Source organism: Cornus florida, unplaced genomic scaffold, assembly GCF_030987335.1.
Source record: "Cornus florida cultivar Cherokee Brave unplaced genomic scaffold, ASM3098733v1 CherokeeBrave_3.0.0_Hap2_Chr02, whole genome shotgun sequence".
Classification (NCBI taxonomy): domain Eukaryota; kingdom Viridiplantae; phylum Streptophyta; class Magnoliopsida; order Cornales; family Cornaceae; genus Cornus; species Cornus florida.
Window position 1 is genome coordinate 2837091 of NW_026775572.1, and position 19888 is coordinate 2856978.

At 33.2% G+C, this 19888-nt stretch overlaps 1 protein-coding gene across 1 annotated transcript; it reads right to left on the reverse strand.

The window, feature by feature from the left end:
* Positions 1–5919: 5919 nt before the first annotated feature.
* On the reverse strand, positions 5920–7204 carry LOC132293115 (zinc finger protein 8-like). The gene has a single exon (XM_059790456.1). It carries the CDS (start codon positions 6862–6864, stop codon positions 6142–6144), a length of 723 nt encoding a protein of 240 aa, XP_059646439.1. The 5' UTR covers positions 6865–7204; the 3' UTR covers positions 5920–6141.
* Between the last annotated feature and the right edge of the window lie 12684 nt (positions 7205–19888).

Below are 19888 nucleotides of genomic sequence, written 5' to 3' on the forward strand. Positions count from 1 at the left end.
AACTCAACTCAAATCTCTTCATTTCAAATCCATAGCCTTAATTTTTTCTCCCTTTTTGTGGGTCTCACTGTGTAGATTCTTTTCCTGTCTTCTTAATATAATTAAAAAAAAAAAAAAAAAAATTAAACTCAAATCGCTACATTTCAAATCTATAGCCTTAAATTCTTCTCCTCTTTAATTTGTGGGTCTCACTCTGTAGATTCTTTTCTTTTCTTCCTTATATTCTTCCCTTGGACTCGAATAATCCTGGTTGGATAGGAAGGAAATGAGGAAGGAAAGGGGTATTGAACATTATATACTGGGGAAACGCCATGTAAAGTCTTTTCTGTCCTCTTCTTTTCCTTTACATCCTATCAGATCATGAAAAATTGAAAAAAAAATGTTTTTTTTGTCTCAAAATAATTGAATACTTGAAAAATATGACTCACAGCTATTTTGGAACTGAGGGGGTAATAAAAATTACTCGACTTTTTCTTCACACAGTGAACTGTGTAAACTGTGTTGTTGTAATATGGTTTTGGTCCAAGACTACTATTTTTGGGGCTGGCTTTAGATGTAATGTAACTTGTGAATTCACCTGTGAGAAATTGTGAAGGCCCTGCGGGGACTTATAAATAACCCTTTCATCAAATCGTTCCAAATCCCATTGTTTAGGAATGCTGTTAATTCCTAACAACCACCTTACTCAAACAGTTGGGAAAACTACTGCTTGTTAGAAACTGTAAACGGTATTTTTTTTTATTTTTTGAGTTAGCGTAACTGTTGGATTTAGTTTGGCAGGTTTGGTACTTCAATTATTGAATTTGTATATAACCTCTAAAATTCGTACTTGCTAATAATACTGCTACCAATACAGTTTTCGTACCTAGAAAGTGGAATCCTATGTCTCTTCAACCCACGTAAAAGAACTAGCGATTAATTCAACTTCTGGAAACATTTTATCATGATTACAAATTAAATAATGTTATTAGAAGTGATAAAGACCAAATCGTATTTTGTACATCCGTTTTCAATTTAAGTTCGGGTAAAACTGCCAAAAAAAACTAAAGTTTAAAAAACACAATTGCTATCCCAAATATGTGCAAACTGCCCTGATTGCCAATTTTTACATTTTTTTAAAAAATAAAAACTTCCAAAATACCCTTAATATATTCTTAAAAATTGAAATCTATTTTGTCTTAAGGTATTTTAGTTTTCAAATTGACAAAATGTCATTATTTGCTCAATTTAAAAAATATAAGAGTGTTTTTTGGACACAGCTGAATGTTAAATGCACTTGCGTAGTTTTTTTTTTTTTTTTCCCTTCTTTTTACCCTTTAAGTTTTTATCTAACCAACAGTTGGATATAATATTTTGTGGTCGTCAATGAGATGACATTATTGTATTTAAAGCAACTTAATATGGCCATATGCAATATCAATGTTATACCATATTCTCTTCAAGAAGAGAGATATTTGTGATTGAATAATTGAAAAAGGCAATGTTAGAAAGAAAGATATTTGGATAATAATATTGTTGTTCTTTTTACTTCTTTACTAAGTTTAGAAATGGTTTTTCAAAAATAATTAGTAAAGGAGTAGTGAATCAGTGATGGGTTAGCTAGTTAAATCATTCCAACATAGAAATGTAAAATGCTAAAGACAATTGCCTTTTGTTAATAGAAGTTCAATACACTTTTAAATAAGTGAAGTGAGAAGATCTATAACAAAAACGTAACAACTATGCAAAAATTCGTGTGAGATATTATCTAATAAATTTTTAGGTAGATAACTCTTTCGCAGTACATGTAATTAATAAATTTAAAATTCTAAATTGCATTCAATTAATACTGCGATTTTGATTTTTCTTTACAAAGTTTGTGGAGCATAAGTCCCTCCCTCATCACCCAGTTCCCAAGTTTGTGGGATGCAAATGGTTAGTCGCCAAACAGTACATGTGGCATTTAGTCGGCATTGAGACATGATTAGGGCAGTACGAAGAACTAGTACAACGAGTTTGCATGCACCCAGAGCGCATGATAGCACGGGGCACTGTTCAAACTGTCAACCTCGTTTCCAAGCTTTTATAGGGGTGTGGGCCGCTGGTTTCTTAAATTCCACTGGGTCTTTGTTAAGGTGTGGTCCTCCTAAATGTGTGTACTCCTCATACGTCTTTATTGTGTTTCCCTTTTTTCATCTTTTGTGTACCAGATTCACCATCACCTAAATAATACCATTTATTTGTGGGCCCAATATGTAGTTAGGGTACGTTAACACTGTGACAGTAATTTGGGTGTCAATTATTTATTTTTTATTTTTTACATTTTCAATTAGGCAAGAAGGACATGGACATCTCACCCTTGGACCAAAATTAATAATCCCTTCTCAATATGGGTGATGTCTTAATCATATGTCGGGATAACTTCGCGATAAATTTAATTTGAAAGAGTCGAGTCTAACATAAAATGTCTAATTTAGAGTGACACTTCCCGTCCAAATATTTTATTTCTTGAGTTGTCAATTTATTTAGCAGGACATGAATGACCTCTGTCTTAATAATTCAATCCATTAAGTATGACAATGCTTTTTTTTTAGATATGTCTAGCAACTTTGTAGGTGGACAACAATCATTGAAAAATAATAATTTTCGGGGTGATGATTTTCATAATGTCTAAGTTGCCCACGTTAGTTGAAGATGGATGGGCTTGCCTGTAAACATTTGGGGGTGTGCCCAAATCACTGTGTTGAAAATGTAGTTACCGTCTTCAGTTGCTTAGTCAGACTGACACTACATGCATGTATTTATGTGAGAAACAGCATTCAGAGTCTTTGAAGTACTTTCCATTAATGTTGTCCCAAAAACTCAGCTAACTCTTTATTCTTGTTATTACCCCTTTGATGCTACAATAAAACATTGCCCGCCATTTTTTCCCCCTAATTTAGCAACCTATTTTTAAAAATTATATCATGTACGAAATTACATCGAAGAAAACAAAAATTTAGGTTGCAAATATTGCTAGACATTTTTGTATTTCACTATATCTTTTGGCTAGAAACTATTCTTCCTCAATTTTGGTTTGAAAAAAAATATAAAAAATTTATCCCGATCCAATTGAAAATGAATTTGTGAACAAACAAAAATTACTCATCCTTCCCATTTGATATGTTGTGGGCTCTTATTCTATTTAATTTTGGAAGTTCCATCAAATCACATCAACTACAACAAATTCAGAGCTATTACTAAGTGTGATTTTCCTAAGATACCAGGGGAGGTAGACTGAATACAAATCTAACGCTTGTTATATTTTTACGTAATTTGATTGTGTCTTTATACTCGATAACATAAACTTTTTATCAATCCATCAAATATTGACCCCTTACACCAAGGTATTCTAGGGTTAGTATAAATGGTAGTAGATTCATATGATGATTTGTGTTGTTTAGCTCTTAATGAATGATGCTCTTTGGGTCTTAGGCTTGGTTATATCCACATACGAATAAAATTTGGAATAAGTCAATAATACCATTTGTGTGGTATGCAATGGAAATTGACCCTTATCCTCTGTACGTTGAAGCTGCCTGTCAACAGGGTTATAATTATGTACGTTACCCTAAAATGGATGTGTATATGGTGTGAACAATTCAGAAAGATGTTGTTAGTGCATTTATGGCTTTGCTTATTTGATTTTGTGATTATTGAACTTTCTTTTCATTAACTTAGGGCCTGTTATACCAATAATTTTATTTTTATTAATTTAGGGCCTATTATACTTGACAATTGATCAATAAAATGGGTCGTTCTTTAACAAAACCTTTGATGTGTTTAGCTTGGAAAGACCCTGAAAAATGGTCATCAACAAGTGTTGGTCTCGTATACACTGAGCGCTAGAAGGGAAGACCGTGGAGATAAACTAGGTTATTTTGCACAAAATGGTTGCTATGATATCATAATCGAACATGTTCTATTCACACTTTCATAATATGAGTCATACGACTACTGAAGATTTAGCCATGTCTTCAAAAGTTGTTCTTTTTAGTAGAACACATTTTATGGACACATATTTAATAGATCAAGTGTACTTATAAAAACAAGTCGATTCCTCAACCTTCCAAACCAAACATCCTTTTCTCTTGGCACTCATTGTATTTACACATCTCTAGAATTTCATTTAACTTAATTTCTACCATCATCATTTTTTTTTCGATAATTAAATTCTCTACTAAATGGGATTCATCATTTGGTGTTACAAACCAGCCATTAGAACTCTATTTATGTTGGTGGGATAATTCATTCCAATTTCCAAACAGTGAGTGAGATGAACACATGCCAGTTAAGTTCCAATTCTCACATCTTCAACCATACATGTAACATAGGAAACAAACAAAAAATTCGGGACTTTATACATTTAACAAAGAAACAGAGTAGAAAAAAATACAGCAACCTAACATGCATGCAGTTAAAGTACAGTGTGTTAGCAAGCGGAAGCAGTATAAATACTCGTATAAATGAGCAGTGTTTGGTCAGTCACCTGTATTTTGTAAGGCATTCACTGAATGATGCCCATTATCAATATCATCTAAGACACCGAGCTGCCACAACACACAGATTGGGAAAGACAGGCACATGTACCCGTACTTGCTTTCTAGCTTGAGAAGAATTTCCAAGGTTCCAAATTCTTAACTCAGTTCACCTTTAAAATAACCCACCCACCTCTGACCTCTTTCTCTCTCTAGCTCAAGAGAGAGAGAGATAAAAGCTGAGAACGTACAAAAGGCGAGGAAACAAAGATGGCAGTCTGACTACCATGTTCCTTCAAGTCTTAGGAGGACACATCTTTTCCTGAGGGTTGGTTTGCCATTTTAAAGCCATGAAAGCTTAGGTCCTCCCTCTTAATAATGCAAAAGATAAGTCTACATTAAGGGCACTCTCACGTAAACTCACGTCCTCATTCATTTATTGGTCACACACTTCTGCACAAATAATCTTGAACAATATGACTTTCGAATTAACAAAAAGTCATATTGATATAATCACTCCGTAGATCTAATGGATAAGAGCGTGAGTTCACCATTTTCCTAGTCAGAAATGTGTTTGGCATAGAAGTGACACAACCTATCCTCCTTGTCATGGAACTTCACCAGCAGAGGAACAAACCATTGATGTCACTTTATATTATGAAGGCCACAATTCTGATTACACCTCTCGAAACTCTTAATGTGTCAAACATCACAACCACCAGATAATTCTCTTGATCAGGTTCTGATAATCAACCAAGGGCCCCAAAATCTGAGCTGCGTGATTGAAATTGGATGGTGCAGATTTTGTTCGGATCATTCATCTTAGCTTATTGGTTGCTCATAATTAGTGGACCTAAATCTGCCACCTTTGTTTATCAGCCTCAGCCTTCATGACTCATTGACAAAAGATTCCAAATCAAATCTTAAGTAGATGCTACACATCATTTAAAGTTTGATTGACATACAAACATGATTAAATCAATCACTCTCTCTCTCTCTCTCCACATATACATATATATGTGTGTGTGTGTGTCAATAAGAAAAGTAAATTGGAGAATGTTCATTAAATTTAGGCAAACTGTTCTATCTGCTACTTGAATGGAAATATCAGGTTCTTTCTGCATTACAAGCAGACTGTCAAAAACTTATCACCTTAATTTTGTGAGTGAATAAAAAATCACTGTCCTCACATCTACACAACAAACACATTCCATAACCACATGTATGTCTCAAACCGTGTATACACATACGTACCCTTTGGAGTTCACACTGATTTATGGTCTTTGAATAATTCGAAACACGTGTATACAATTAAGATGGAAAAGATGGATTGGTAGACTGCAGCACTCATATGAGATTGCAAGTGCTGTACGAAACAACAGTAATAACTAAATTAACAATGAATAGCAATTCTAAACTACAATTAAGAGTGTAAAGAGACTTGTTCTCATATATCAAATCATCAGGTTAATCTGGCACAAACCAAAGTCATTGAGTCCTAAAATCATTTCGTTTACATTAATTGATGTTATACTAAGAAAGAGTGATGATTGTGCTCTATGTTTTTTTCAGAACAAAAGATGGGCTCTACCCAGAGAATATAATGCTTTTCTTTTCGATCTTAAGAAATTATTATATTATATTCTTACAGATGAAGATCCAAACTCACATGATCTTGCACGTTCGGCCTTGATTCATACACATACTGACTCTGAGAACTTGAGCTTCCGATCATTGGCGATGGCTTCAAGTCACCATTAGCAAACAATGGCAACGGAGGCATTGAATGGTCACGGCTAAAACTAGGAGAATTTTGGACGGATGGGATTCGCCATAAGGCCAAGGGACTCCCATTAATAGGTTGATGATGAGAGTATGAGCCATGGTTCCCATAGAGCCTAGTGTTAGTAGCAAAAGTACTGTTGCTGTTGTTCAACGAGTGGTAAGTCATGGCCGGTGTCGGTGCAGAACCAAGGCGATGATAATTCATGAGGCCATAGACGTGAGCGTCTGAGAGGCCACCGTGCACCATGGCAGACTGAAGGTGGGCGCGTTTAGCGTGCTGGCGCTCCCTTTTGTGCGCGTTTTGGTGGCCTCCTAGAGCTTGAGAGGTAGGAAAGTTTCTGCAACAGTAGTGGCATTCGAATTTTCGGCTGCTCTCTCCATTATCAGTGTCCTTAACTTCGTCACATGCATTAGTCTCTACTGACTCAGACTCATCGGTGACTGCAGCAGCGTCACCGGAGCCAAATTCTATCCCAAAGAGCCTAATGCCCTTTTCTTTCACCGGAGCCGGACGGATAAAGGGCAATTGGGAGAAGGATTCAACATTCATGAAGTCATGAGTCTCCCTCTCAGTCTTCTCCATGAGAAGTTGGGGGTTGTTTTGATCAGGTGTAGGTTAGTAGAAATGGGAGGAGATGAAGGTGGGTGCAGTGTACTACCACCTTAGAGGGGTGGGGAAGAGGAGGAGGAGGAGGAGGAGGAGGAGGGAGCAGAATATGAAAGGGGGATCGATGTGGGTTCTATGTGGGAAGGTGAGAGAGGGTGTGTTTGTTTGGACCTATAAAGAGGGTTGTCTGATCCAAACCACAAATTTTGGAGTGCGTCATGTATGAGAGTGGCTTTTCTGCCTTTTGGCTTCTTAAGCACCACACTGTGCTTCCCTTCTCTAATTTTTGTTTTATTTTTGGAAAGTTTTAGGTCTCTTAGCATCTTGATAATTTTGTAACAACATCGATGACCCTCTTTTGTTAGGGTGAGAGAATTACATATAACTATTAATATAGTCGCATCTTTTTGTTGTTATTAATTTTTTAATTAGTACAATTATTGCTCGGTACTATTGGTATAATCATTTCTTGCTCGAGATAAGGTGAAGTTTGATGGTTAAGTATTAAATAGACAACATCTTCTATTAATTCATTTAAACAAGTAAAGCAAGCAGATGGCTCTCTGTATATACATAACGAAAGAACTCAAATGAATTCCATCTTCAAAACGTACCACACAGACTTTAAAGTGTATTAATAAGACGTCTTCAAAGATTTCAGATCAGTTAGGGGGCGTGACTTTATGGATGTAATGGATTTCTGTTTGCTTTAGCATTTAAAATTAAAATCCAAATGTGGAAATTCTAAAACCTAACTTAAAGATTTCATTTCATATATGAAAAGGATATGTTTTTTGATGATAAATTCTAGAATATAGAAGACAAAATCTTGTGATAAGATTTCTTTCTTTTCTTTTCTTTCCTTTCTAAATAGGAGTTTTAACTATTTAATTATTTTAAAAGAAATGGAAGCTAAAAGAAAAAAAAATTAAACAAATTAATAATAGTAATTAACCTTATATCTCTCTTATTAATTGGCTTTCAAGGGTGTGCAAAGGGATTTAATCGTTGGATATCAAAATATAAACTACTTGTTTAACTAATAGTTAATATTTGAGGTGTGAATACATTTTCGTGCATAGCAGGAAGTAGTGAACATTTATATATATACACACACATAGACTCAAAATATTATTCACAAAAATACAAACCAAGGGCAACCAATGCTTAAAGTTGATTAAGTGCTTTACAAATTATGATGTACATTTGATTGATTTAGGTACAAATCAAATAAATTGTTAGCTAATTTTTCCCATACACTTAATTTAAGGTTCTAGAATCTTCTTCATTTTTATTTTTTTATTTTTTTATTTTATAGAAGCACCAAATTTAATCCTTCTAGAAGAGTCTCACGACAGTAGAGATCCAATCCTCTTTAAAACAGAGATATGGAAGGATTAAATTTGGTACTTCTATAATTTTTATGTGTATTTCCAATCTAAATACATGGGAATTCACTAAAAAATGACCATAATTTATCATGTCCACCTCCCAATAGTGCATGGCTGTGCCATTGGTGAATATTATATGTACATTATATGCTTGAATATTTTTGGTCTATGCATAATTGCATTTGTGTGAAGAAGTAAGTTGAATTTGGTTGTGGGGGTGAGATATATATCTCTCTCTCTCACTCTGAGCAGGTACCAGTAGTTGGTGTTGGTTCTTTATAGCTGCTTGCTGTTTTTAGATCTATTGCAGATTTTGGTGTGAAGTGGTCCTCTAAATATTTAACCATTTTTCAAGAATGTGGATGAGAATAATCATCCCTATCCCTGCCTCCCTCCCTCCTCTCCTCTCCTCTCCTCTCCTCTCCTCTGGGTAACAAATTACACTTCTGTCTCTCTCTCTCTCTCTCTCTCTCTCTCTACAATGCTCTTGTTTGTTTGTTTGTTTAGTTGTAGTTACATGTATCATGTACGTAGGTCCTACTCTCCTTTTACTTTTCATTAAATTTCTCTTAGTTAATAAATACTATATATTTTTAAAATTTTGGTAATACGCATAGATTATCCTTGTATATATATTGATTTTAGAAGTTTATATTGATGGAGAATCATGTGATGCAGCTTTATCTGGCAATTGATGTGCATTGGCCAACCCATGCAATACTTCATGCCTACATGAAGCATCAAAGTTGGAGCATATGTGACTGTCAAGTCACAAGTTAGTAAGTTACTACAAATTATAGTAAAGTTTAGAAGATTGTACTTACCAATTATTAAAAAAATAATAATAAATAAATAAATAATTAGAAGAACGATGGTAATAGTAGTAGTTTTCCAATGCAGCAATGCCTCCTTGTAATAGAACAATGAAGATAATGACAATTGATTGGCTGCAAATAAAGTTTTCTTAAAATGTTGGGTTTATTTGTTTATTGAATTAATTTAGGGGGAAAAAAATGTAGTGATGACTACAACTGATGGCTTAAATTACATGCAAAGAATATTAATTAAAGATAGATCTGATTACATATTCAATTTAAATTGGGAGAGGATCGAAAATTGGTCCACCACAATATGGTTAAGAAATACTATGACCATCAAAATCAATTTACAGAAATTCTACATAACTATGAATTCTTGACCCTTGGATCCAGTGACCAAATCTGAGGGTTGAGATCGAGTCCTCTATTCTTATACTGTGGGTACCCTCTAAACTGCGAAGTTAGGTAATCTAATTATTGAAAATATATATATATATATATATATATATATATATATATGTAAGTATGTGTATTTTGTCATATTCACAAATGTGGACTTCCCCTTTTCTTCTTTCACTTGTTTCAAGGACTACTCTCAACCAACCTTTTTTTTTACCGTTTTTGTTTGGGAACTTTTCCTTTCCAATTGGGTTTTTATCTTTGTCCGTTTGTGTGTATGTGTGTGTTCTGGGCTTGACTGATTAATGTTAGTTATAAAGGGTTTTGAGTGTTCTGAGCATCTGTGGATTTGCGTGTGTATTATCTGAAATAGTAATTTAATGATGTGTATATTTTGAGTCTCTGTGCGAAACAGTCTGCTTTTTTGGTGCATGCTTGACCACCCGTTTTGCAGCCAACTGCTCATATCTTTATAATTCTACCTTTCTTTGCCCTTCCAAGACAACCGTTTCTCTCTCTAGACAACTCTCTCTCTCTCTCTCTCTCTCTCTGGGCTTGTTATTATAATAGAGAGAGGAGCTATTCAGTTTTTTTTGTTTTAATGGGAAGTACCACCCTTATTGATGGATTGCACAAATCTCTTAAATGGGACCCACCCAACATGCTCCCCTTTAAAAGTTAATAGTCACATATCTCTCCTAACCCTAACGACAATAGCTCTTCATTCATGCAAACCCTTCTCTGCCATTAAAGTCACAGTCACAGAGAGGTTGTGAGGGACCACAAAAGGGGGGTTTCAATTCAACTTCTCACCACTTGTGCCCCCTCTTAAAGTAGAAAACAGTCTGATGTGAACATTTTGCCATTGTTGCACTATGTTTTGGCAACATCCTATGCATGCTAGCTACTTTTCATCACTTACACATACATACACATGCATGCACCTTTTCCTAATTCTGCTTTGCTTTGCTTATACCCTGTGAATTAATTCTAGCTCATTTTACACCAAATAACTATTTTTGTTAAATAATTCAATCCACACCTAGAGTTATAATATTCTATTGATATCTTCTCTAATAATTCTCAAAATGGATTTGAGACGGGATTCAAGTTTCCGTAAGGATAATTGAATATGCTAAAATAAAATAAACGAGTATCCGAATTTCTTGTGGAGAAAAGAAGTAAGGTCACATGCTGAGAAACCCTAATTCATTTTAGGTAGAAAAATAATGAGGTTAAGCTTGCCTCAGCAATGCATATATGGACTCTCTCTCTCTCTCTCACTCACTCTCAGCCTTGTTGGTTTGATGTGTTCTGTGTTAGGGACAGAAGGGTCACTGTCTCGTTGTTCCTCATCTCTCTTTCTCATTAGATGGCTTGATTGTGACGTTGCCTCTGAGGAACTCCTTTCTTGGGACCTCCACTTCGCTCTTAAGACTACCTTTCTTCTCCTGCAACATGTGTTCCCCATGTGTGGACGAAATGGGTTAGATGTTGAGTTTTCACGTCCCCTTCCTATATACCACTCTCCTCCTTCCCATGTGGTACTAATATATATATATATATATATCTCACTTCATCTTAATTATTCATAAGTTTTGATTCTTTATTTAATGAGCCTTCCATGTCATATATATTTGTTAATTAATTATATGGTGTTTAAATTCATCCAATGATTAGTTGCACAATTTTGGATTCACATTTATTGAGATTAAATCTGCTCCAGATAAAAAATTGGCAATGAAATAAAGACCTTAGTAGTATTAGTTTGCTAATTAACCAAGTGAAATATCATAGGTATTTTTTTTTTCCCCTTAGTGATAATTGTTTATTTATGAATTTATAGGTCGAAGAAAAGGGCTAAGATCTGAAAAAGGTCAAACGTATGCAGTCTTACCTCCATATAGAGATTATTTCAGAATCCTCTTCTAACATCAAATTGCATCATCATCCATGGAGATAGAGTAAGTTGAAGCCCATGCCCATGGACAAATGAAGCTTAAGATCATGAATTATTATAATGAATGCGGTGCATTCTCATTGGTGATTAATTTAATTTTTTGTGGTTAAGCTGCAGAGAAATTGAGCCCAAAAATTTGAATATGATCGAAATGGGAAAGGATTTATTAATTTTTGAGACATTCTTGTTGGCCTTTACCTCTCATGTGACTACTAATTCAGGTCACTTGAATGCTGCAAGTTGGGCAATTTAATGTCTGGGGTTAGATATAGATATTTTTAGCAGATGAGAACAGTAGGGAAGAATGTGGATGGAAGAAAAGCAATACAAGTGGAGATGAGAACATGAGAGCCCACCATTTTCACATTTGAAATTAAGATGAGACCAAATGGAACTCATCCAAACACATGTCAACATGCATATATATATGTGTTTGTGTGTGTGTATTGGAGCTAACTCATGACCATGATGGGCTTTCTACATGTAAAATCCCTTTAAACTGTCAATGTAACCAAATATATTGCTCTTTGAACTCTTTAAAAGCTTGATGGGTATGATCATTGTTGTCTGGAACTCAAGGTATGGACTATGGACCACCACAAGGCATCTTTTCAGATGTACGTTGCATCAACTCTCTGGGAGGTATCTTTGAATATGAGTGTCCTTGGTCTCTTTCTTTTTTTGTTTTTTTTAAATATATATATATATATATATATATATATATATATATATATATATATATATCTTATTTGTCCCCATGATATATATGTATGTGGGTAATAATTTTTAAAATTAATTTCATTGACACCCATTTAAGTTTGGCTAAATATGACACTGACATATTTTTTGAAAATAATTATCACTTGTATTACAAACATTTTGTCCGTTTTTCACTTATTTCAAATGTGACAGATACATTTTTCATGTAAAATGACATTGTTACATTTCTAATTATATTTCGACTTAAAAAATGGTTGAAATGACTTGAATACCCTTTGACATTTATTATATAAATTTAAAATTATTCTTTATATATATATATATATTTCTCATCATGTACACCAATTTATAATTATAAAAAATTATTCTCATTATGTACATCAAAAAAATTAAAATTATTTATATATATATATATAAATTTCTTATCATGTACACCAACCAGCTTTCTCCTCATTTTCTTCTTTATATATATATATATATATCTCTTTTTCTTTTATTTTATTTTTTTCTTTTTCATTATTGCCGGCAAGAGATGAGCCTCAGTTAGACCCAAAATCGGCGAGCTTTAACAGACTCAAAATCGGTGAGCTTCAACATACCTAAATCGGTGACTTCAACATACCCAAATCGATGAGTTTCAATCGACCCAAAATTCGTAAATTTCAAAAGACCCAAATCAATGAGACAGACAAAACCAAAGCTCTTTGCTTGGTAAATAGATGTTCAACTGAAACCAAAGTTACATTTTGATCCAACCAAGACCCATCGAAAAGTCTCATTGTAATCTAATATATATATATATAAGGCGGCTTCAAGTTTGTTCAATTGCTGGTTCTGGAGAAAAGATGATAAGTAGAACAAATAAAGGAATTTATGACGGTGCTTGCATTGTCCGAGATCAAAATTCGTGATCTCGGACGATTATTATGTTTGCTAAATCTATATATATATTCATATTATATATATGTGTGTGTGTGTGTACACGTGTGTAGAGAGATACTGCAAATTGACAGCAAATTAGTGAGATGGAGAGTTTTGGGGGTGACAGAGTAATAAATGAGGGCAATTTGGTCATTCTGGATTTTGATATTTTGGATTAAAATAGATTTAAAAAATAAGGATAAAATTGTCATTTTGCACATTTTTAACGGAAAAAGTAACTAAAAAAGAAATTGGGGTCTGAATGATAATTAATTTCGAAATATGTTTGAGGGTGATATTTAGCCAAACCTGAGGAGTGTCAGTGAAATTAATCTTAATTTTTTTTTTTTTTATATTCTATTTTGGAAGGTAAAACAATTGCATTGACTTTTAAAAGGATATATCTTTATATTTACTTAGGAAAGGTATAGATTAATCCATTTCTTCACTACAATAATAAATACAGAATGCATTGGTTAAATGTCTGACCATGAAATTATGATGGTAGCTGTGTTTGAGTGGTGACACATTTTGTCTGATCCAGGGCCATGTGCAAGTGTTCATTTGCAAGAAATTCTAAATGCATTAAATTAATCCAAGTACTTAGTTCAAGCGGTAACACCTCCTCTTTTTAAATGGAGTCGAGTGATTCAATTTCTAATTGAGTCTCTAGCAGATTAATAATTGGTTTCCGCTTGTGATTTATCTCATAATCATTGTCATTCTTGCATTTGTTCTATACAAATGGAGTCGACTGATACAATAAACAAGGTTCTGAAGTTATAATTTACTTAAAAGGAAAGGAGGAGAAAAATAAATTCTTTGCTAAGTAAGATGCTTACACTTCAAACTCTGTCTAAAGGTTTGAAGTAATGAAAAATAAAAAAATAAATGTTTTGCATAAAAAAGATAATTTACTTAAAAGGAAAGGAGGAGAAAAATAAATTCTTTGCTGAGTAAGATGCTTACACTTCAAACTCTGTCTAAAGGTTTGAAGTAATGAAAAATAAAAAAATAAATGTGTTGCATAAAAAAGTTAGTATAATTTAGTGGTAATGGTAAAAGGAACCTATAAAAGTAAATAAATATGCAACATTAAAATGTTTGTTGTGTTTGGTGAAACATTTTGATAGATCCAGTGCCATGTGCAAGTATTCATACATTTGCTAGAAATTCTAAATGCATTAAATCCAAGGGCTTAGATTTTCGATTAATCCACAAGACTTGTGTAAAATGTTTCCTCCACACGAATCGGGTAAAATTTAAATTATATTTGAGGGCGATCGTTATCCCTTAAAAAATTAATTACACTCGAGATGATTTGAATAAAAAACTTAATACTTCATGAGACATTAAGTCTCAAAATTTCATCAGTGTAGTCAATTCCTTGAAATTATCCGTGACTTGGTTCACGTGGTATCACCACTTCTTTTCAAATGGAAGGAATCTCCTATCGATCACTCGAATTTGACAAAGTTTAGTAGAATGGTAGTAAGCAATTTGTTGAGGTGGGTAGGAGAATGAATAGGACGGTTGAGTTGAATTAGTAATAGAAATAATTCCGAAGCCTACTTTATAAATGAAACATGTCTTTAAAGTCGTCGCAGCAGTTGATTGTTTTCCTTTGGGAGTTGAGAGCTCAAAGTAGGGTAGAGAGAGAGAGAGTCATCTTTCTATCATGTTCTTTGAGTTTGACAGTCATGAAGCACTATTTCAGTACCTGGATTTGGTAGTTGTAAGTTAACGACGTTCACATGAATAATGTTCCCCCCATTTACTTCAATCACTGCCAAATGGTCCACATCTTTATATTTAGACGTTGACATCGGACACCACTCCCAATTACTCCTATTTCTTTTCCCATGTACTATAATACAATACTCGTCTCTACACCATTTAAAAAAAGATTTTTTAGATTAATGAAAAAAAAAAAGGTCTTTATTTACATTTTTCATATTTAATTTTGAAAATAAACACGTGTCGTTTTATTATCATGTCACATCAAAGATGTAAAGATAAATATTGTAAAAAAAAAAAAAATGAGGTACACTCAATAGCAATGTCAATTCCAAGTATTAAGGTTCCATCAACAAGCTTCCTAACAATTTTAATTACCTTCCGCATGTTGGCCATTTACTTTCTCCTCTACAACTAAGGCATTGCCACACACGGGTGACAAGCATTTACTGACACGTTTGTAGTTATTATTTAAGGCTAAAAACATAAAATTTTCCGTTATTTATAAAAATTATTTATTAACCCTTTCAATTACATAAATTATCATATTATCCCTTTATGTTTTTAAAAATATACCATATCACCCTCTCCTAGTTAGGTAACCATCTAAAATTAACTGAATCTTATCACGTGCACCATATATTGCATTTTAATGACCAAAATATCCTTATTCTCTCGAAATGACAAAATTACCCTTCTCTACAGTCTTTTATCTTTCTTTATCTATCTATCTATCTTTCTTTCTCTCTCTCTCACACGCAAACACCAAGTGGATCAAATATGGCGGTGACTGAGGAGTCCAATAATCCACCAAGTCGATCAAATAAAAAGAACACCAAGTCGATCAAATACCTTATCTTCGATACCTTGAGGAATAATAGTATGCAGTGTTTGTCTTATTTTCTCCTTTCATCATTGACACAACCAGCTATTACATAAAACTTATTTAACCAAAACATAAAAATAATTAAAAAAAGACAAACAATTTACCATTAGATCGAAATACAGTCCCTAATAGATAAACTTCTCCATAATAATAAATTACTTACTTGATCATCGATCATCGATGCAATCCCCATCCATAGAACATAAATTTATCAGCCAATAAATCCAAAATTATCAGTCTTTATTCTAAATTCCAAATGAAGATATAAACCCAGTATTTATAAAACGCAAATTTATGTACCCTGGCATAAAATTTGTATTCAAATCTCTTTCTAAATGGGGTTGCATTTTTTTATTGCCGAAGCCTAGAGACCCACTTGCTTCTCCACCTCCACCGAAGAAGTCACCGCTTGGTGCAAGCGGCGACCACGTAGAAGGCCTCCAAAGATGACGAAGAAGGCTCACACGGGGCAAAATTGTCATTTTAAATTTACAATTTCATTTTAATATAATATCAAGGGCGTTCTTGTCATTTCGTAGTCACTTAATGGTTCTATAACGAAAAGAAAGCAATGTGATAATTTATGTTAGTTTAATATTTTTTTAATAATTAAAAGAGTTATATGTCGTTTTTGTAAACAACAAGAGTTTTTTTCCTTTTATATTTTTAGCCCTATTATTTATCACTACTTATTTAGTCACAAAGGTGTCAATTACACTATACTGAGGAAAAAGTTCCATGACCGTATTTGAAGGGTAGAGATTAGGCAAAAGTAAAGACTAAAATTAATTTAATTTACAATAATATAAATTACTACTAATTTAGCTCATTGATGTGAAAGCAAGTATTGTTTCAAACTTAACAATCAATATTTTTCAATTTTTGTTGAGTGGTCCCAAATAAGTACCCTCCACACACGAACTCCTTGACTTTTCCTTCCAAGGAGGGAAAATGAGTACAAGAGTAGGGTCGATGATGGGCACTTGATAATGAAAAAGAATTAACATTGCGTCTTCCAAAATACAGAGACAGTTCATCAAGATGTGAACATATAATGATCAAGTACATAACAACAACTATATATAACTAGTTATAGTAAACCTAAATAATGTTGTGATTTGTATGTATAAAGATTTTGGTTTTATGTGCGGTGGTCAAGTATCGGATTCACACAGACCCTTCATCACTATCGTCCTGATCATTTGTCACAAATCAAGATAGGCAAATGGGGTCCTTGATTTTGATGTGTTTGGTTGAGCCATACCCATCATTCTTATTCTTTTTAGGAATTCAAGAGTTTTCTAAATTCAACTATATGAAGCACTTGATTGGGAACTACAACCAAAATATTAAACCATTATTGCTTTTTTCAAACCCCACTATTCAATTTTCCTCAAAATTGTGAAAAAGAGCGAGTGCAGTGTGTCTTTTTCATTTTTTAAACAAATATCTTTTTATGGCCACCATTATCATTCGTATCCAAATTCACTATAATGCATCAAATATTCGATCTGAATTTGACAATGATGTGCATTTTAAAAAAAAAACTATTTTGAATTTCACACACTGTTTTTTTTTCCGTAAATATTTAGAATTTCACTCTTCTTAATTAACAAGGAAAACCAACATTTCAATGTGGAAATAACAAAAATCCCATGCGTGTTTAGAACTTTATGTTTGGGCTGAATAATGGGACTTGACAGCCCAAGCCAGCCCACCCATGTCTTTTCAGTTTTACAGTCCATTGATTGCCAATGTGAGTGGGCTGAATATTTAATGAGGAATCCCATTGCCAAAATTCAGAAAACACCCCGCAGTAGTGTTTTCTTGTGCGTGAGAGAGACTACATTGTCTATGATGGATGTCACGTCATTAATTTAAATATTAAAGGTTAATTTTTAATTTTTAATTTTTAATTTTTTTTACTTGGCAATGGTTAGTAGGGTTATCTCCAATGGACTCTTTAAAATTAACCTCTCTGAATTTGTTACATCAGCATTTTTCAATTGTCACGTCAGCATTTTTCATAAACACGTCAGTATTTTAGAGTCTCTAAATTTTAGTTATCACATATACTTCAATGGTGCATTTTCACTCTCCAAAAATATTAATATTTTAATATAGTTTTTAAATTTTTAATAAATTATTTTTTTCTATTTGTTAGGGAAAAAAAAGTGTTTGATTAGCCAATATAGCCATTAAGGCACTGTTTGGGTCAGCCAAACAGTACCTAAAACGACTATAATGTAAATAGGAACATTAAAATTTTTGAAAAGAAAAAAAATTCACTTTTTTCTAATTTTTTAAAACTTTTTTGGACCTAAAAAAGCCTTTAAGGCACCGTTTATGTCAGCCAAATAGTGCCTTAACAGTTCTTTAGTTCAATTATGTTGAAGAAAAAAAAAGGCCAAAGAATGCAAAAAAAAGACTGACTTTTAAAATTTTCTTTCACTGCCAAACATGCCCTTAAATGTATTATGGATCGTTGTGTTGTTCGGCACAAAAGTTAAAAATCAAAAAACTGGGCGGGCCTGCAAGTCATGAGCCTGCAATCGCTAACTAGGTTGCCGTTTTTGACGACCCATTCCGCGACCCAAAACATGGGGCCCATTTTTGGAGATTCTATTGGAGCAATCCAATAGGTAAAAAAAGCTCATAATCTCTAAATTATGAGTCGTTGGAGATACTCTTAGGTAGTTAGAAGTTAAAAAGATAAGAAAAATGATGCTGATGGAATTTCGAACATGAGTCAAAGGTCCAAAATAATACACACCCTACCGCTAGGCTAACACTACACTTGCAATACTAAAGGTTAATAACAACCTCAGTCGAAATAAGAAACATGAAAAGTAATAGAAAATAAATAAATAAATAAGGAGATACAATTGACAAACCGACATTACAGTAACCAGACCCTGTATGGTTTCAAAAAGAACCCTGGGCTAAATTTGGGATGTAATTAGGCCAAACTTGACCCAAGCCCAGATACAAGGAACCCAATGTCTATAAACAAACAAATCGCTCGGGTTGCCAGGTGCAAATTGGGGATGGCACTGATAGTCCTCCACTTGAAACTCATTCATCCCACTTGTGCTTCACATCGCGTGTGCAAAAAATTTATAATTATGTAAAAATTACTTCTGTTTGTTTAAATGTAAAATATTTTTTAAAAATTATTTTTTTTTATTTTTTGGTATTTGGTTTTTGTAAAATATTTACAAAAAAAAATATTAAAATTTAACAAAAATAATTTATCCATTAATTTTCGACAAATTATTTTACATATTCTGCCTGATGGACTCGAATTCAACCTTGACGTAGACTTTTGCCCAAATACCAAAAAAGTAAAAATAAAAGAATATTTTACCTGAAAAAAAATATATTTTCTAAGAAGAATATTTACGTCGAAACAAACGGAGTCTAAGTTGTTATTTTAAGGTGTTGCACTTGGTCATGAGGTTGTTACACTATTATGTAATACGTTGCACTAGCGATACAAAACGTAGCACGACATGAAGCGGCACCATAGATAAATTGGGGTTCAAATATGTAACTTATATATCTAATCTCGACTTTCTTCTCTAAATCTTATTAGCATCCATTCTTAACCGTGTATAATACACATAAATGGGATAGGACAAATAATTGTTAACCTTAGATACAACAATTACAATGATTTTATCACTAAGACCATTGGTCAAGATGGTATAACATCTTTTTCCTTAAACGAAATACGAACACATTTTATTTGTGTGTAAGTAGCAACCTTTCGATCCGAACTCTCTTTTTCGGTAGTTATATATTTCACTTCATCCAATACAAAAAAAACATTGTAATATAACTTTATAATCACCTTTCTCACTTTTGATCTACTTATAATGCAGTTTTAAAAATTTTAAATTTTAATTTCATTCAAAATCTCTCCTGAACTAAAATAAGCAACTAAAGCTGCTTTTAATAAAATCGTTTTTAAGTCACTGAAAAACAATTCCAAACGAGCTCATACATACATACATATATATATATATATATACACATATATGTGTGCATGCATATACCGTTTTACAGGAGAGATTGTGTATAAAATTACAAATAGATGCTAATTATTAATTAACTGCATGCTTAAGTGCATCCAACAATGGTTATAATTATTAAGCAATGTATCAGC